This window comes from Labrus bergylta, chromosome 5, assembly GCF_963930695.1.
Source record: "Labrus bergylta chromosome 5, fLabBer1.1, whole genome shotgun sequence".
NCBI lineage: Eukaryota > Metazoa > Chordata > Actinopteri > Labriformes > Labridae > Labrus > Labrus bergylta.
In genome coordinates, this window is record NC_089199.1 from 15,303,534 (window position 1) to 15,324,211 (window position 20,678).

The 20,678-nt window shown below is 39.5% G+C and overlaps 1 protein-coding gene across 1 annotated transcript; it reads right to left on the reverse strand.

Moving 5' to 3' along the window:
* Nucleotides 1–626: 626 nt before the first annotated feature.
* gata2b (GATA binding protein 2b) lies at nucleotides 627–8,349 on the reverse strand. Its single transcript, XM_020646800.3, has 6 exons — nucleotides 8,192–8,349; nucleotides 7,563–7,983; nucleotides 6,374–6,946; nucleotides 4,505–4,650; nucleotides 2,255–2,380; nucleotides 627–1,529 (listed from the first exon to the last, which is right to left on the reverse strand). Exons 2-6 carry the CDS (start codon nucleotides 7,786–7,788, stop codon nucleotides 1,245–1,247), a joined length of 1,356 nt encoding a protein of 451 aa, XP_020502456.1. The 5' UTR covers nucleotides 7,789–7,983; nucleotides 8,192–8,349; the 3' UTR covers nucleotides 627–1,244.
* Nucleotides 8,350–20,678: the final 12,329 nt, after the last annotated feature.

The window sequence follows — 20,678 nt, forward strand, 5'->3', positions numbered from 1 at the left end:
GATTCTTTCCATAGAGCACCATTAGCAACGGTAATGCTTGTGTGAAAATGGCAGAGTTTGATTTAGAGAAATATATGTGTGACTTTGCCTGGCGCAGAACCTTCTGGGACATTTATGGGATGGAAGTTATCGGTGACTGTCAATGGATTTCGTAAATGGATAGAAGAATGCTTGTTGTTTCCCCCCTGTTTTCAGTCTTTATGCTAAGCTAAGATACCATTCTAAATAGCAAGGGGATTACTAAAGTCTTGGCAAGAAAGCACATACGTGTCTCTAAGAATGTGTACGTGTCCCTTTAATGTGTAGCTCAAGAGATAAACATAGATGCATATAAAGCAACAGAACATTTAATGCACAGAAGATGAACTTTAGATGGTTATTATGACTGGACAGGGGAAAAAAGAGGAGTGACTGACATCATATCTTTTAATTGTATGAATCTTTTATCTAAATGTGCATTAATGAAAAGGGACATTTATAACACATACACACCTATGTTTCTCAGGTTTAACATGGTACCATTAATAAGGAGGAAAGCTTAGTTAGCCATATCATTTCCTGCATCTGTTGTTTTTATGAAGACATATATATATTAAATACTGGATATTGAATAGAAGGAGAAGATGTGATAGTGAACTTGATCTCTTTATTTCTTATGAGTATAAATGTTGACCAGCTCAGAGAAAGCGCTTCAGCTAGAAATATATAATCATAACTGTTGTAACAGTATCCGTAATATGACTCAAGGGATATAGCCACAGAAAAACAAGGCAGTGAAAATAAATTATCTTAATAACAATAATTATAATAATAACAATAATTATAATAAACAGTCAAATCAAATTTAGAATCATAAACCTTTCTTGCTCGCTTGTTTCTTTGTGGAAAAAGTTGTCCATAAGCAAAAAGAAAAAAAAAAATCCAGCATATTTAATATTCAAAGTTGTGAAGGGGTTTCTCAGTCTGAGACGTCCCCATCAGACTCGCATATTTACAGTATTCACAGTTTATTATAAACCTGTTGGGCACATACTGAACCACACTTCAGTGGTGTAAAACTTTGCTTTACGTGTGTATGGCTGACTGACAAGAAGGAGAACATCTCTTTCGGTCTTCGTCCAACAAAATATGTACCTATAGATCAGGAGTAAACTGGTCCTTTCCTTCCATAATGCATCTGTTCTCAATCAGGAGAAAGTTCTCCAGCGTTCTTATTTGTTAACCTCTCTCCCCTCCTCTCCCTCTCAGCCCATGGCCGTAACCATGTTAGAGTGGTGCGGGTGCCCAAAGGACGGGTGTAGCGGGGTGGGCGTAGGGAGCATGTGTCCTGTGTGGCTGAAAGGCGGCAGGTGGCCCATTGACATGTGTCCGGCCAGAGAGGCTGCGCTGAAGGGAGAGCTCTTGTCATGCAGGCTTTTTGAAAACTCCTCGTAGCTGTCGCTGCACCGCTTGTTCTTTTTGGATTTGTTGGACATTTTTCGGTTGCGCGTCTGTATTCCCTCTTTTTTCATTGTCAGCGGCCGGTTCACCTGTGTAGAGGGGGGAAACGTGGGTGTTAGTGATCAGCTAAAAGTTGAGAGAAAAATATCAAACCAAGTAGAGGAAATGGTTATCCAACAGACTGAATTCAATACTTATGTCTCCATATGGCTAACAGAAGTAAAAAGATTAACATCATTTATTTTGTTATTCTTTACGTCTCCGGCTTTTTACCCAGAGACTATTTTTAGGTGGAATGTTAAACATGGCCGAATGAAAAAAAATTTTTTTTTCCAAAACATTTGTGGAGGTCAACATAAGAGAGCAAATCAGGCTTAGGCTACACATACAATACTAGCTCATGAGAACATTCATGGTTACTGGTTTTCTTCTTTATACAAATAAAAGAAATAGAATCAACCATCAGATTCATCCTTTAAAGTATGCATCATAAGTCATTTGTGACTTGAGTGATAAACAATAAACACTGAATAGCGTGAAGACGGAATCCAATCTTTATACTTATTCTGAAGTACTCCACTCTTATATCAGTTCCACCTTTGTGACTCTCAAGGAGATTGTGCCTCCAATGGAAACAAAAAACACAAAGAAAGATAACACCAACCGGTCCAACAGTCTCTCTCTCTCTCCTTCTCTCCCTCTCTCCCTCACTTATCCCTCAACAATCAGTGTAACCTTCCTGACTTTGCTTCCCGTCTACCTGACCCTGCCTGCTTTGTGCAGGCCCTATACCTGGCGATCAGCAGACACTTACATTATGCAGTTTGTAGTAGAGGCCGCAGGCATTGCACACAGGGTCTCCGTTTGCATTGCGCCTCCAGAGCGTGGTGGTGGTCGTCTGACAGTTAGCACAACAGGTGCCTGCTCGTCTGGCAGCAGACTGTGGAGAAATATGAATAAGGCTTTAAGAATCAACTTGGAAATACATTTCATAAAGTAAGAGATGACGATTCTAAATAGCTGCATGGCAGGTCACTTAAACTCATTTTGACATTTTACAGCTGTTTATTTTTGCAGTACTAACAGTGCATAATAATAAATCTTCAATCATTTATCAAGTTATCTTTGGTCATGTTCTTCTTGAAACATGACTTAAAACATCAGTTATCACTATTGTTTAACATACATATGTGTTCAATTTCATGGGGGAATCTCTTCACTATTTTGATAACAGAATTCAAACAGTCATACATTGATCTTAAGTATTTATTCAGCGCTTAAAGCTCTGATCTAAACTTGTTCAAACTCATGAGGCATGACAATTCAGATGGATTCTTTACACTTGACCATTTCATACTTTTCATACTTTTCACCACAGAAATAACACATCCATCTGCATCCAGAATCTCCTTATCCAAGTTTCATCTGACAAAACAGTTTTTAATTTTTGAGATATTCAAATTATTATTTATAGCCTAACTCACTGTGCCCATATTTCTCCTGTGAGGTCATACATCAGCGCTCATAACTTTCCCTATCGTCGTTTTAATGTTCGCTCAGTACTTTCTCTGTCACGCACTGAAAGCTTGACCACTGTGTTCGAGCTCGGAGCCTGTAGTCAGGAGTCCGCAGCAGGAAACAGGCGCTGGCCCCGCTGCTTTATCTTGACCGGTCACACATCCGGAGAGGAAACAACTGGAAGCTGCTGCTCAACGCAGCGAGCTCCGAGCCCACCGAAGCGTACGGAACATAGTCTGATATATGGCTGAGTGTGACATTATGGCAGAAAGACGCCGAAATAGTTATCGTATATTTTGTGTAGGCTAAGGCAGACAGGTGTTTGCAGGTCGGCATCGAGTACATGTCGACCCGTTTGTCGTAGTGACGTCGCCCAAAAACTGAGAGCAACTCCCGTGCGTCAAAACAGAATCACTGATCAGGTGATTCCTTTTTCTAAATTAGATATCTATGGAAGTCTTTTAATAATAATAACAGATTATGTAGTATTAATCATTTTCAACCAATAGGTCTTTTTACTGTATTCCATATCATAGCGCGATTTGTTTCTTGATTGACCGATATAGGTTACCGCTTTAGAGTAAAACGTCCCTCCATTTGAGAAGTGTGGATTTTACTTTAATACATTTTTTTTTTTATTGGTTTGTCGTCCCACTTTCCCACGTCACCCTCTGCATTCGTTTATGTTTCCTTCAAAAGAGAACAGTCTCTGTAAATGAAGGTGCTGTGAAATGAGCAGTGTCGTTTGACTCTACTTATGTCTGTAGGCTGTACTTCATTTCATGACTGCTTCCTGCTGCATTTTACTTAACTACACATAACTAGTTTTTAGTAATTAATTACAATTATATCTCACACCTTAAAATGTCCACTCCCATAACTTGGTCGCTGCACAATTGGTGAAGTGTTTACAGATTTGAGCTCTCAGATGAGCTGATATGAAATTGGCCTGACTGCACACAGCATCACTCATGTTTGAAGCAGGTCATCATGGGACATGGGACTTTAAACAGCTCCACATTTGCTCTGTCCCTTCACACAGACTCTGTATGCCCTTTGAACATTGTGTCTTCAAAACATTCACTTTCAAAGTGCTACAAAAACCTCCCTGCGTGGTTCCAGCTGATAGGAAACCCAAACCCACATAAACAAACAGCTTTTTAAGGGCTTAGAAAGATAGACAGAACATTTTCTATCCACCTTAAAATGAATAGTAAAATAAATACCTTCAGTTTATTTGAGAAAAAAAAAATCACAATCAACTAATTGTGTGTGAGCACAGCCCTGTAATGCGGTGCTTACTCTGCTATCAATGACAGTATCAGAAGCAGCAGCAATAATGATAACAGAAACAACTCAGATAGTCCCTCTGTGCTAACACGCTGAACTGAATGAGCCAGAGGTGAATGACAAACACAATTCCTGGAAACTGATTGGAAAAATATAACTTTCCTGCAATTGTGTTCCTTCTCCCACTATCCCTCCACCTTACTCTCTTTTGATTTATTAGCACACACAAACACACAAACACACAGATGTTACTAACCAGTCTGCGTTTGGGTTTGATGAGCGGTCTGTTCTGGCCGTTCATCTTGTGGTACAGGCCGCAGGCGTTGCACAGATAGTGTCCCGTGCTGTCGCGTCTCCATAGAGGGGTAGAGGTCGCTCCGCAGTTCACACACTCACGGCCCTCTGAAGAAGAACAACACACTTTGTGAGATGTGTTTGAGAAGTTCATTTTAAACCTATTGCTCAATTGTAAATCTCTATTTCATTTGGCTATCGAGCACATTTGTTGAATCCAATGATCATGTGTAGGGGTCACTATCATCTTTTACTGCCACTTATATGGAGTAACTAATGTGTGCGTGACTCAGTATTTGTGTGGACTTATTGCTTGATTAGTAATTGCATTTCCAAAATTCAGTTTAAGATAAAATGCATTTTTGAGTTAACTTTTCACCCTTGGAGAGAAATGAACCGCAAGTATAAAGTAACTTTGTTATAGTTATGCACTAGCAGAAGGACAGAAACAGCAGAGAAAGATTTACAATCATTAAATGTAACGTCAGTTAAAGCTTCAAAGCAGCATGATAGATAGAGTTGACAAAAGCAGAATAATTTAATGCAATATATAAAAACATAAATGATCTGAATGTCCAACAAACAAACAACCAATCAGGGAAACATGAAATAATGCCGGCCAGTATTTCTTCACATTTTAAACCAAGTATTCATAATATAATCACAGTAGAGTCACAACAGTAACTGTGAGAAGAAAATGTCTAACTGAATAATAAATATGTTACTCATGTTATGTTAGATAGGTCACCCTACATTATAAACGTGTCAAACACAGCCAGACTTCAGCTGGCAGCGCCCTGCTCTAATCAAATAACAATCAGGACAGGGTATTAATGTCTAATGTAACAGAGACCAGACTGGGAGCCTAAATGCTCAGGTTTTGGCTCTGTGCACCTGCGGATCTTCCTTTCACAACTCTGGGCCTGATCCAGTTCACAGTTCATCGTTGTTACAGAGTCATGCTGCACAAAGAAGGATTATCAACGTTTATCTTTGTTGAAGCGCTGTTAAGGAGTGTCCTTAGACAGCATCATTGAAAAATAGAACTGTTTTTATACATTATTCTTCTGTTGCCATTTCTAAATATCACCTGAATGTGACAATGATCAAATTACAGCCTTTAAAAGGCAGGTTTTGTAATGCAGAATAAGTCATAAGAAATCAATCTGGTTACATTGGAAATATAAGCATATTCACATCTATTACCATATGACTTTTACACTACCATTTAAGTATTCAGACAGGCAGTATGTGCATACATTTCCCCTCTGTGAATCAATATTATAAACACTTTTCTTATCTGAAAAGAACATCTTGAAATATTTGGCTTTAATGTCAAATGTTCTTTATTTAAACAGAAAACAAGTTTAGGCCTATTCTTTAATTAGTCATGTTTAATTAACAGTTAAGTTATTTGGAAAAAAATCTTTAGATTATAATCTTCAACCATTTCAATCCTAATTATGACTTTATTATGTCTTTGTTTTTGTTCATGTATCAAATGATATAAAATCATCTGAAATTGGTGGAATATATATAACTATTATATCTTTGTAAAATATTCCCTAAAAGAACTACCAAATGATGCATACATAAGATAAAGATATTTTAGCATTACCCTTAACTACACCTGATGTGAATTTGTTTTATTTTGGTTGTTTTTTAAGTTTTGTTTTTACTGCCACCAGTCGGCTCACTAAACAGCAGACAAATGATATGCTAACTTAAAAATAGACTGAATATTTCTATACGATCTTTTGTAATCCTCCCCCCCCCCTCCTTTAGGCTACTGTTTGTGGGACTGATCTGAGGTGTGTTTCAGGTGACTCACCGGTGCAGGAGCGTGTCTTCCCCTTGTTCTTGGAGATGAAGCTGGGTGGAGTTCCCAGCAGGCTGCCGGGGTGAAACAGACTGCCGCCGTACTCGTGCGCCTGGAGAGAGTAGGGATAGGTCGGTATGGGGTGGTGGGTGGAAGGGGTGTGAGCCAGGCCGTTCCTCAGAGGAGAGGAGCCCTCCATCTTCATCCCATCCGTTAACGACACCTGGTATTTGATAGATTCCTTCTCGTCCATCCTGCTGAGGCAGGGAGACGTGGCACCGGGGTCCGGTGATACGTCCTTTGGCGGTGTGGGCGGGAATGTGTACAGAGACGGGCTGGAGTGGGACGGCGGCGTTAACGAGGAGGCTGAGACCGTGTTTGAGGTGCTGCTGCACGGGTAGACTGCAGAGAGGCCAGCGGGGGACGCGGAGCCTGGGTGATGCAGGCTTGGCTTGCTGAAGGGGCTGACGGCCCAGGCGTTGTGGTGGTGGAGGCCTGACAGGGCTGCTTTCCCTCCGTCCAGCCATGAAATCCCCGGGCTGTGGAGGATTTGAGGCCGGCAGACCTGAGTCCCCGTCAGACGCGCTGAAAAATAATCCACAAATTGAATAATTATTACAAACAGACAGAAAGATTAAGTGGCTATTACAATAGGCCTAACATGTGAGGTGTTTCGTAGCATGCAAAAAAAAACAAAAACTACCATTATATTCATCGATAGCTACATTTTCCCGATCTTGATGTGTAAAGAAAGTCACCTTAATTTACAAAAAGAAAAAAACGATCTGCTATTTCCTGAACTTGTTAGTAAGTGCTATTAAAATAGTCCGAGTCCCTTGCATGTGTGCAAATTTCCTTTAGGCCTATCTACTCTTTCCGATCTCAAGATTATTTTCTTTTTCATAAAAGGGACAACTCAAAATTATTAAAAAAAAAAAAAAACTCAATAGGGAATTAATATAATTATACAAAAGTGCAGAGAAAACCTCATTTTTTTTATCAACGTGTTAAACTGCAGAAAATGACACGTTCAGTGGGTTAAATAGATTTTTTTTGTTAAAATCTTAATTCTATTGGAAGAAAATATATTTTTTTAAAACTTCACTATGTAGACAGTTTTTATTCATGAAAAAAAAAAAAACTTTCCATGAATAACTTTTATTTCTCATCAATGTTTGCACTGTTGGTAGCTCCATCTTACCGTGCGCTTGGCTGTAGGACACCCTGGCCCGGGCGGAGTTGTGGTAATACGGGTTTCCCTGCGAGTCCAGGTGATTAAAGAAAACGTCCACCTCATCCGGAGGCAGCAGCTGCGCCTGAGGCTCCATGTAGTTGTGACCCAGGCCGTGGTGGTGTGAGTCCGGGTGCTGCCCGTTTAGCACGGCGTGGTGGTGCATCCAGCGGGGCTGATCAGCCGCCACATCCATCTCTGCGTGGGGCTTTACAGTGCTTCACAGTGAGCAAATATCCAGCAGAGGACACCGAATGAGAGGCTGTGGAGTCCTTTATGATATCTTCACTTTGTCCATTTACAGTAGAAGAATTATTATCTTTTTTTTCCCCGTTCTGATTAAATTCCTCTCTTTTCCTGGAGCCTGTACGTGAAGTTTAACACTGGAAACCTGCAACAAGCAAACATCACATGTTAATGTTTTAAAGGCTGTAGCCATAGTGTTTTGTTTCTTAACATCACTTGTCTTTATACCGAGATAGCTTCACGATGGATAGTTAACTTTACTACATCACTCTCTTTACACCTATACAACCCACTTTGTCTTATTGCACAAAATACTTCACTGAATACAGGAAAACAAACCTTGCACACCGTACCTTAGTTGGTTTTATTTTATCCACAGGTTTCGGTCAACTCCTCCTTGGAAAACTATTCTTGTGTCCCTTTCGGCTGCAGCAGGTCCTCTCCTGTCTTCAGCTGCTGTTTGTCAGAGTAAACTCCGTCCGCTGGGACTTACAGCAACACGTATAAATGTGTGTGACAGCGCGGGGCCAGGCTTGTCAAGCTGGTGGGCGGAGCTTTGATGAAAGCTTCTTCTCAGTCAATCACACAGCAGTTTCTGCTGAGGCGGGTCCAGAGAGCTCAGAGTCACTACGATGTTTCTGTCATATTCATTCAGAGAAGGTGGAGGGTCTGCTTTAGGCCTTATTGTGACTTTGATGTAGACCACTTTATGTCATTTAATATTTTATTACCATGGTAATATCCCCTGAGGAGGAGTATCATTTTAAAATGAACTGGCTTTTTCAAAACATATTTATAGTTTATTAGTCTATGAGTTGGCCCAGCCTGCAACCACACACCACTTTAATAATCTAAGAAATATATCTGGCTACACTGGATTTCATTTGAAGATGTAACAGAGGAAGTGAAGCTGCAACACGTGTCACTGCATCTTTTTGTATAGCCACTTACTCTTACATTAGTTCATTCCCTCCCAGGACACTTTAATCCTAAAATGTATGTTCGTGTCTTTAAGGTGCCAAAGTGTCCCAAATAGAATAAATAAATACAAATAAAAATCTAAGATTTTTTTTTTTAATCCGTGTTCTATTATCAATGTGCAGATATAAGAATATTACGTTGAAATAAAATACCTGCTGCACTGATGATATGTTTTGTTATAGATCATTTAACCATCAAATTATTAGGCTAAAGGCTTTTTTTGCAGTCATTTATTGTGAGTATTTTTGGACTCATTCTTGGTCTGTTGTTGGTCGTTTAATAGCTTAAGTTCAGGCTGCATTCTAGAAATGTAACTCTCCCTCTCTCTCTCTCTCTCTCTCTCTCTCACACACACACACACACACACACACACACACACACACGCGCGCGCACGCTCACTCTTTCTCCCCCTCGAGCATGATTGACAGACAATAATTGGAGAGAAGGCGCGTGCAGCCCCGGCCGGCCAGCTCTGCCGCCTGCTTGACGCCGTTTCCTGACGTCAGTGCATCTCAGTGGAGAAAAAAAGAAAATAGAATCAGGACATGAACTTTTAGAGGGACAGAGAGAGAGTGTGTGTGTGTGTGGGGGGGGGGGGGGGAGTCTTCTAGTCCCATCGGATGAACTCAAGGAAGTGATATTTACACTGTGGTAGCATTAATAATACATTAGTAGGCCTTCATCCCAAACCCTGCTGTGATTACTAAGAACATATCAACAAGCAGTGCGTGGCAAACAATAGCTAAGGTTATTTGAGATCAGATTTGATAAGAATAGATTGCAATAAAGAAAAATTCCAAAACTGAGATATTGTGATTAAGGAAATTCTGCAAACATGTAAGTGACCTAACAGTAGGCTACATCACACAAAAACAAGTCAAAGCGGTTTCGCATAGTCTTCTTATCTTACACTATTTACACTCTCTCAACAGTTAAACAATAAAAGAAGATCTTGCTCCAGCTGCGTATAGTGTTTGTTTCTCCCTCAAGCCTGAGTGTTACACAATCCAACAGGTCAGTTTTGGATTTTTTTTTTTAATTGATCCTCCATCCAGCCAAGTAGCCAAGTCATCCATTTCAGCAAAACTATCGGCCTATCTGATAAGAAAGGCCCAACTGGTCAAGGGAGATGGGGTGTTCACCAATAATGGGTTTCTGTCTCTTTTGGTTTCCTGCCATTTTTGTAAAGTGTCATGAGATAGGTTTTGTTGTGATTTGGCAATATATGTATGAGGAGACAAACGTTTTGGCACGCTCTAATATGATTTAAGTCCCTCATTTGATCTATTTTTCTTTGTAAAACTGTGTAACTTCACTTGATAGATGAGTTTAAATCAATGAGCATCAAGTACCAACACTTGTTTCTCTCCGCATGTTTGTAGGGCAGGTGCAAATGTCACTTAGATAAATAAAGGGATCTATCTATCTATCTATCTATCTATCTATCTATTTTAAACAATAAATACGATAGCCTAATTATTTGATAATGTATTTATTGGTCCTACTTCCTGTCAATGATAAACAGTCAAGTTTATCTTAAAAAATACACTCTGATGTATAGAAGTGAATGTCATTATTTATTCAGGGAAAACGCTTCTTTTCAGGCGGTATTAATGGATAAACTCCCTCTTCTATAGAGTGGAGAAAGCAGAGCACAGCGGAGGGACAAGTGCGTCAGTATTAGAGCTCATCAGCATGATAATGTGCAAATACACATGCTTTGAGTGTGAGCCCTTTTGATCTGGCGTGCCGATAAAAACCTTATCGGCAGAGAACATCCACTTCCATTTTAGGATTTGACATTAATTCAATCCGCCCTTTTTAACTGCTCTTTTTTCTCTCACACGAGCTCAGGAGAGAGAGGTCGCAGCTCCGAGAATCTCATTACAGAGCTGCCATTGAAAGAAATGATTTACCTTGCCAAATAATAAAGATTTAAAAAAGAAAAAAAAAAAGAAAATTCAAACGTCACTGATTAAAATAGACCAGAATAAAATGTTTTATTTGTTTCAAGCAAATATAAATAACTCTGATCAGATGTTGGTCTGTGTTGCCCCTTTTTTTTTTAATTTGGTTTAGTTTTGACATTTTGTGCTCTTTGTCTTTTAAAATAATTGTTTTCTATTTAAATGATCGTGTTGTGCTTGGAAAGGGAAATCCAATGCTGCTAGGATCCTTGGGTCGTTGTGATTATCACCCAGCCCGGGGTAATTTTTCATCGGTGCTGGCTAATCTTTGTTCTTTGTGCAGATAATAAATAGCCTAATCGTTATCTGCGAGCTGCTGGAGGTGTCGGGGAGAAAGGGGGCTGATCGGGCCGGGAAATAGGCTCCAAAGTGCCGCGGAATAAATGGCATTTCTTATCTCTCTCCCCCAGATTATCGCCGCCTTTTCAACACGTGCACAACAAATAGATCTAATGCAGGGAATGCATCATTTACTGGAGCAGATCCGTGCAAATGATAGATGCATAGATAGAGGAAGAGGAGGCCGTATGGTGTTGGCTGTGTTCTTTAGAGGTTTAATGTTGTGCTTGTGCATGTCTTATTTAAAGAGCATAAAGAGGGCTCTTTTCTCCTATTACTTTTTAGGTTATCTGCATGAGCCATCTGAGGTTCCGGTTCTTTGTAGTGATATTTCTTTTTGCTTTCATGTTGGATTTTACTGGAGAAGAGTTAAACAGGCGCAGCAGACTCCATCCAGGGAGAAAAATATATTTGAATAGTATTTTCATGTGGTGGATATTCAGTAAAATGGGAGCAGGCGGTTTTAAACCACTGGTTCTGTTTAGAGTTGTTTTCTTATATAAACCACACTTGTTTGAAACTCAAAGGCAGAAGACAAGTGGGATTGATTTGACTTTTATTTCATTACATGGTCTTTACCTTTTATAGCACTTTGTGTTTGTATAAAACATTGTGTTCTCTAAATAAAGAAAACAGTGAAGATGGTTTGATTTAACTATTTCATAATTTCTTCAAAACATCTTAACTCATTTTAAACAAAAGAAGAAAACATGAAAACTTTATTTTCAGTGTCTTATATGAAACACAGAAGCATAAATTAAAGTGACTGAATGAATCAAAGAACATGCTGATGGAAAACAAACAAACACTTTAGTCCTAGCACAAAAAGCTCCACAAAAAGATTCAATACACATTCAATCAGAAAGAGCTGCTATAAAGTCTGAAGAGAGGTGCTGTGTTAAAGCATTGTGCTGCAGTGTGTTTAGGGTGACCAGTTATGGCAATGAAAGGCATTTTTTCATTCTATACAAACGTGATGTTTAATAAGTTGGCAGCTGCAGCAGCCCTGGGTGCTGCTGATGGTCTCCACGGTAACACAGATAACAGCGCAGTCATTTTCCATATCTTACAGTCTATTATATTCAAGGATTAGTTCTCCTTCCCCAAAAGGTCAAACATAAAGTCAAGCCAAGTCCTCCTCCTCCTCCTCCTCCTTCTACAGTGATGGAGCATTTCTCTTATAAACCCGTGTGATGACCTTTGTTGACATGCTTTGATAGATGCATACCTCCCACTGAGGACAACAAACCTCATATTCTCAAATAGGCCTGACACTGATTTATATTTGGTTTGGCTGTGATTACATTTTTTTCATATTGTACATCGAAAATCACTGTTTCATCTCCTCTTATATTTACAGTAATTCAATCATCCCTTAGTCAAAGACAAGAGACATATAATGAAAAAGATTAAATTATACAAGAGTTCATCCGTTGTGTTCAGGAATTTGCAGTATTTTAAACATTAATTCGGCTGTTTAGTTCCAAAGATTTTAGCATTTGTCAGGGGGCAGCCTCAATATGTCAGGGTCTTAACTCATAAACCATCCTAAGGCTAAAAGTTGCTCCTATAGCTTGCAGAATTTGGGGAGACTTCTGAAAAAGTTGTGCCAGTCCCAACTTTAGGACTCCCTTGTTGTACGAAAAAGACCCAACTGCTAGTTAATGGGAAAGCAGGTCTAATCCCCGCGTGTCTTATAATATAAAAATGACAAAATTATTCTTCAAATAATTTACAACAGAAACTTTGGTGGAACAAAGTGTGACAAAGTGTGACAACCAAACTTAATTATTACAAGAAAAACATGCGATATCTCTCAATGGGCGTATTGTTTTTAAAGCCCAAAACCATTTCAGCAGTAAAAGTTGTTCCTAAATCCAGAAAACAGTCCCTTGTGTCATTAAGACCTGCTCTCAATCACAGATGTGGTGAGTGTAATGTGACATATCAAAAACACAAAAATCATCATCCATATTTATATGGCTGTTGTATTAGAAAGTAGTTTTAAAAAGAGTCAAAGCAGCTTACCATCAAATAACACCTGCTACCACTGCCACACAGGCGATACACAGCTCTATTTTTCATTCAAACCAAATGATCTCAACAACCTCACCACCCTTTGATTGTCTAGCTTCTGTTTGTTGAAGCCATACAAATTTCCTCCATCTCAACCCGGAGAAAACTGAGGTCCTTGTATTGGCCCCTGATCTATTTCAGCAAGGAGGTCAGCCATTAAATCCGACCCCTCTCCATCAACACCAAGTCCTCCTCTAAGAACCGTAGTGTTGTTTTTGACAAACGTTTAAACTTCAAGGGCCACATCACTGAACTGGTTGAATCCTGCTTCTTTCATTTAAGAAAAATTGCAAAAAAATCAAACCTATTCTAACAACCACACACATTGAACTCTTAATACACAACTTAAACTTCTCCCACTTAGATTACTGCATGTCTCTCTTTATGTTCATCACTTAGTCCTCAATGTCATGACTACGGTTGGCACAAAATGCAGCAGCTTGGTTGTTAACACACACAGGTTGTCATTCCCTTATCACTCCAATTCTTCCAGTTCACTTCAGGGTTGATTTTTAAAATGTGGATTATTAAATACAAAGCCCTGCATGGCCTGGCACCTACTTTTCCCTCCCTGTAGCAGCCACCTTCTCCAATGTTCTGATCAGGGCCTGTAAACACTTCCTCGCTCTTATTTTAAAACCAGAGGTGATCGAGCGTTGGCAGAGGCAGCTCCTAAACTCTGGAACAGTCTCCTGCATAACATCTCCTCTGCCCAATCCGTAGTTTCTTTTAAACAGCTGCTAAACACTCATTATTATAGGTCTGACTGTGAATGTGACTGGTGTTTGTGTTTCTGTTTGAATGTATGGTTTATGTTCCATAATCTAAGTATGTATGTGTGTGTGTGCTTGTCCGACTGTCCTCAATCTGTGATTATGTGAAGTACTTTGTAACTGTGTGTTTTTAAAAGGATAAATAAACTTTATCATCATTATGATAAATCTAAATAACACAGGGCTAACAGAGAATACAATTGGAACAACTCTTCACTTCAATGCAGTGCTGATGAATGAATGTGTCACGCCTGTTTTTGAGTGGAAGTCCTTGAACTGAAAATGCGATGAGCACTGTAGATGTGCTCTGACGGTTCTTGTCACACTGGAATGAAAATCAAAGTGATTTTAAACACCTGAACCCACTGCGACGGGGTAGATGAGTCAGTTACAGCATGCTGGATAGACTTTTTTTCATTTTTATTTTCACGGCAAAGATTCACACTTAGTTATAGATTAAACTGTTTAAAGAAACCAGGATACATTTTTTTTCTTCTTCTAATCATTTTGTATTGTTTTTGTTGTTGTTGTAATTAACCATGTCATCATGTATGTTTTGGCCGGATACACTGCAGGCAAGAATACACACAGACACAGAACAGTTGCAGCATTGTAGTGGTTAGAGTTATTTAAGGTTTCCTCCCCTTCTCATTGGTACTTTTTGGTACCTTATAATTCAGAAAAAGGTGCCTAAAGTCTTGCAAAGAGCCTTCAAGTAAGTAGACAGTGTCTCTGGTCCGTCTTTTGAATTTAGGAATTGTTTGTGCTTTTCAAGATAGAAGTATGAGCCACATGGCTATTAAGGAGCTAAATGCTATAACTATATGATCTTTCCTTTTAGGTAGAAGAGTGTAGAGGCACTCATGGGATTGGGAGTGATATCTTTTTGAAACACGTTACATATGTATTTGCAAAGAGTCCAAAATGTGTTAAGGCTGGCACAGGAGCAGAACAAATGTACGTAGTTCTATAGGGCTGACCTTCACATTGAGGACATAAGGGGTCTTTATTTGGGAACAATTTGGTCAGCCTTGCCTTGGTCAGATCTTCCAAACAATTTTGACCTTTTTCAAGCAGTGTTTATATATGGAGAAGATTATTAGGCCAAGCACTGCCTCTCATTGGTTACAATACCATACCATATAATATCATACCAGTCAGAACCATTTGATTTAACTTGGATCTTTTGAAGCACATAAAAAGCCTCCTAATGATAAGATACACATTTTTGAAGGCCCTGCATGTTGGAATAATCAGGTGGACAGTGACACCTAGGGGAGAAGTGCTCTCACACTGATGCAGCTGCCTTCCTCTTCTCTTGATTCATACGTAAGCTTTGATTTGTTTCAAGGGTACTGCCCACCTGTTCATTTTTTTTACAGCAGTATGAAGAACTCTACATTAAAGATAATCTCTTCTGAACTTAACTCTATGCTTACAGTAAGCACTGGAGAGTTTCTCCGGTGTCTTTCGAACGCCCTTCTATCTCTTGTTTCTGTGTGCAGTCTCTTGAAGGATCTTGAGTGAGTCATTAGAGGTCAAAGGTTCACTCATTCACTTCCTCCGAGGGAGCAGCAGGAAGTGAGAGTTTACAACACCTTGTTGCAAACAACCTGTCAATCAAATGGAATCTTTGGAGCTGGTTGGGGAATAAAAGAAGTTAAAACACTTTTTTTCAGCCTATGAGTCTTCACCAGTTTAGGACGTTTTGGTTTTATTTTGTCTTTCTGAGCCCCTCTTCTCTCTCGCTCTCTCTCACTCTGTGCTTGCGTACATGGGTGTGTGTGTGTGAGCGTGCTTGAGTGCAGTGTGAATTAATTCAATGACTTAAGAATTGTTTTTTATATACTCACAGGGATTATTAACCTCACATTTTAATTTGTAATTCTGGAATATTTAATATGAGGATTATATTTGTATTGCTTTATAGTTGCTATATAATTTTAGTGAGGTAATGTTTATTGAATTGAATAGTGAACATGGATAAAAGTGATGGATAAAACTGCCAACCTGCCTATTGTAGGACAACCTGCTATAGGGTCACTGGTTTCTCTCAGTGGTGAAATCGTGTGTTCCACAAATGTCATAGCCCTCGAAGAGGGGGCCCCCAGTTTTACTCCCAACTTTCTCCGTTTACTGCATGTCATCCCCCAATTTCTCACCCATGATTCTGACTTCACACACTGTCCTGTCCTCTCAACAAATGCATGAAAAGCCCAAAAAATATCTTCACAACAGTCATCCAGTCATTGTGGCAATATTTCAGTTTGCACAAAAGTTGTGTATAGACGTGGTGGACATTGTTATCCATACAGTGCTAGAAGTCAGATATGAAATGAATGCAAAAAGGCCAATTTCCCATGTTTTCTTTCACTCAGCCAGCCTTTATATAAAGCATGTTTGATGAGACAATCTGTTCGACTGCTGTTGAAATGACTTCCCTACAGTATATTAGAACATCTGTATGTTTGATTTTGTCCAAAGGTTGAGGTTGAATTCATGCAGAGAAAGAACAAGTGTGTGTAAAAAGAGTTTTCTTCATGTGAGTATCTGTGTTTGTGTGTGTTTTGCTAACTTTCATGTTTGTTTGTGTGTTCATTTCTCACCTCATCCTGTGTTGGATCCTCATTGAGTCTATTAATCCCTGACTTTGTCCTCATACTGTGAAGACATTTAGGAAATGTGTGCTGCTTTGCTTAAGCTGAATCCCCAGCAGTAACCTGTCCTGCCTGTCACACACACACACACACACACACACACACACACACACACACACACACAAATAGAAACAAACTCCTTCACAAGTGAACCTTGTCTTGCTCTCTCTTGCTCTTGGTTTAATCTTAAGGTTGCTAAAGTTACATCAATCATTGTGTCATTAAATGGAGTGCATGCATATGTCTGTGGGTTTGTGTGTGTGTGTGTGTGTGTGTGTGTGTGTGTGTGTGTGTGTGTGTGTGTGTGTGTGTGTGTATGTGTGTGTATGTATTTGTGCTTGTCTTTTGTCACTCTACCTCAACTTTCTGCAGGTGCAAGAGAGAAAGTAACAGTGAGAAAAACACAAATACACACCTGACCATTGGGCTGCTTTACCACATCCTTTGTACTGTACTTGACTTCTTCCACAACACACACTTACTTACACACACGCACATAAAAGCACAGAAGTTTATGTTTCATAACCTTTGACAAGCACGGGGTGTGTATCTCGTGGTTGTTTTTTTTTGTCACAGGTATTCCTGGTGTTTATGGGGGATTATGATGAGCTGCTTCTGACTACCGGCTTATTTCCTTTCATGTGTGTTTGTGTCAATCTGTATTATCAGTCTAGATAATCCTCTGATTTCACAAACAGTCTGCTTGATCAGCATTCTCCATCTCCTCACATCTCCTTTTGCTGCAGCTTCTCTCCTCATTCTCGTCATCAAAGTGACAGTTTGGTGGATTAAAATGAAAACAGTCAGGAGAGACTCTGATACAGAAGTAAACTAAAGAAGAGAACTGAAGCCTCTCTGTTTAATGTTGGGAGTGGAGGTTTCTATCTGTATACCTGAAAAGAAATAAACTTATTTATTTTGACAGCAAACTTCAACAGCAATTGCTCAAAAAAAACTCTGAACATGCATTGATCTCTTTTTTTTATTTTTTTATTTCTACATGAAATGAACTCTTCAGAAAATCATAGTTTAAACCAACAGAAATGGTCACAGTGCACAGAAGGTTTGAATTCAGATATACTGTGATAATCTGTTTCCCTTAACTTGCAAAGATAGATTGACCTTTAACCTACAGATCTAGAGTGTTGGCATCTCTGAGAAGCAAAAACAAGCTGTGAACACATCAGTGACCTTATCACCTCTGAAGATATTGTGAATTTTTCAAAGCGCAGTTGTTTACACACAGGAGACAATGAGCTATTTTATTCTTCATTTGAAGTCGTGTTTCAGTGCACTGGAGTCAAGTACGCCCAATTCATTTTTAGTCTTCATATACAGTATGTGATGTTATAGCTTAAAAGTGCTCAATGTTCGCCAGGTATTTCCAATGTTTTATGGCTGCTATTTGATGCTGGACACACAAGGCTGGTTAGAGGGTTGACAATGAACCAAAACAGTAATGTTGCAGGCTGAACAGATAAAGCTACAATATCTGCAAAGTTACGAAAGCTTGAGGGGGTCTACAATCAGGTGATAAAATCTGTGCATTCATCCCCATAACCATAAAACTCCCTGTCACGTATGTCATTATGTAATACAAAATACATAATGACATGCAAACATTCTCTATAGCTACTTTAAATATAATCTGATAAATCCAGCTCTCTCCAATACAATGTTACAATTCACTTAGCAGACACTTTTATCCAAAGCAACGTACATCAGCTCAGCTGGGGATTGAACCCTCAACCTTCCGGTCGCGAGGCGACAGTTTTACTCTACTGCGCTACAGCCGCTACAGCTGCCTTGTTTGAGCTACAGCTGCCTCGCCTGTCCAATACCAGACAGGACACACGGAGACAATGTTGTTTGAATATTTTTCTGCTTTTAACGAAGTCATGAAAACTATGAGATCACTTAAAGCATGCCAGGCTGTTCTTAAGTAGAAATGCACATTGTTTATCAAAGTGTAAAAGATGGTCACATTTCAAATAGCAGGATTAAAAACAAGCAAAGGAAACACAATGAAGTTGAAAAAGTTGAAAATGAAGTGTTGGAATAGGAATTGCTGAAGACCTCAGCAGTTAACCTGACTCCAGTTAGATATGTTACTAGGGCTGTGAATCTTTGGGTGTCTCATGGTTCGATTTGATTTTGATTCTTGGGGTCACGATTCGATTCAGAATCTATTTTCGATTCAAAACGATTCTGGATTCATGGTTCAAGTCTATTTTTGAATAAGTACATACTTCGGGATCTACTCAAGTCATCTGTGAGACTGGCTGAATTTCTTGCTGCTCCATTTGGCATTCTACTGAGTGAAAGAGCTTCTTTTTAATGGATCAGGTTTATTATTATGTATTCTATTTTTGTTGATATTGATTTTAATAAAGTACTATAGGCCTACATGTTCACACAATCAATGATGTAACCCAAATTTCTTTCTGCAGCAAGACATAAATGTTTGACAACCCCCCCGTCTACAATCATGCATCAAGCAGACAAGCAGATGCTGCTCGTGTTAGTTTCATAAATATTTTAGACCTAAATGTTTTTCTATGTTTGAAAACTTCACATACAACACATCCTCCCCCTCTCTCCCTCTCACTGACAAACCCCCTTCATCACCACCTTCTCATAGAGATCTAGAAATGACAGCGATTTATTGAGGCCTAAAACGCATGGGGCTTTCTGTGTCGTCCCCTCTCTACTCTCTCCCCCTCCTTCTCCCCCCAGCTCCTCACCACATCAGGATACACTTGTTCTGGTGAATTCCGGTTTCAAACGGAACGCTGCCTTGCTCTGGTTTTGTGCAGGAGCAGTATTAAAAGCAGGCACATGCTGTCTCTCAGTGGCCCTGTGGTCTTGGGGGGTGGGGTGGGTTTGGGGTGGGGGGGTGTAACGGCCACTTAAACCTCACACACCTTTGAGACCTCACCCGCTCCTGCTTCCTCCCTCTCTTCACCCATAACAGCAACTTGTGCAGCCTTATCAACATGAGAGCAGATAGATGGATGGAAGGTTCCTTCCACAACAGGCCAAAGTTCAACACCTCCTCCTCCTCCTCTTTGGTCCTCCTGCCTCATCAACACTGTCACTGATCACTGAGAACACCTTTACACCAGACTCCCTGATGTTCAGCCTGTGCAGTAAATAATCAACATATATTTCACATTCAAGCATAAAAGGGAGGCCACAAACCGTTTTAAAACTTCTTAATCGCAACTCAATGTCTAATTCTGCCTTGACCCCTAACCTCAGTTATGCGGCCCCTAGTGTGGAAAAGATGTACTACAAAGAGTTTTGAATTTTATTTTGTTTTTTATTGGTGAGATAACATATCAAAAAAGAGACATAAATGACTAAAAGGTGCACGATGAGACAATTGACAGACACAAATTCTTAGAAACAATGTTCAGATGATGAAGATGAGTTTGGTAGCAGAGATATAATGTTCATTTAAAAAAATATGTTGAGACCTGTTTTCACATTTGTCAGTCGACGCTCTCTTGTTTTTTCAGTTGTTCGAGAACAGAACTCAAAAAGGTATCAGTTGTAGACATCAAAACCACTGCAAAAACATAACATTTTTCAAAAAAAAGCTTTAATAAGTATGACAGCATTCCCTTTTTCTCACTGAATTGTTCTTATAATCCCTGAGTGTTTGCACAAGTATTGTTTTGAGTGTTTATTTCTTCTCAGAGCACAATATCTATTGTTCTGTCATTTCAATGCACAGAGTTTCTGCCTTTTTGTGTTTCTCATGTGAAACATTGAGACAAGACGCCCAACCATTTTTTTTAGGCTCTGCTAAGCAACATTGCCACCTGGTGTTAAACAGAGTGGGCCTTCTGGATATACTGTATCGTTGCTCGTGATGAGCCCTTAAGGAAGGTTTTGGTCCCCACCTGTGATCTCTGTTACTGAACCAGAGGAAGGAACTTCATTTGTACTAAAGTGTTGAAGTTGCAAATTGCAAATTTAAGTCATATTCAGCCTTTACATGTCATTGTTTGACCATCATTAAAGTTGTCTGGATTGATGGAT

Bases quoted from the DNA above. Each gene is read 5' to 3' on its own strand.
- gata2b (XM_020646800.3), bottom strand. From the start codon at position 7,788: ATGGATGTGGCGGCTGATCAGCCCCGCTGGATGCACCACCACGCCGTG. The intron at 6,947-7,562 runs GTAAGATGGAGC...ATTATTTTTCAG, and splicing joins GTCCTACAGCCAAGCGCACG to CGCGTCTGACGGGGACTCAG. The intron at 4,651-6,373 runs GTGAGTCACCTG...GTTCTTCTTCAG, and splicing joins GAAGACACGCTCCTGCACCG to AGGGCCGTGAGTGTGTGAAC.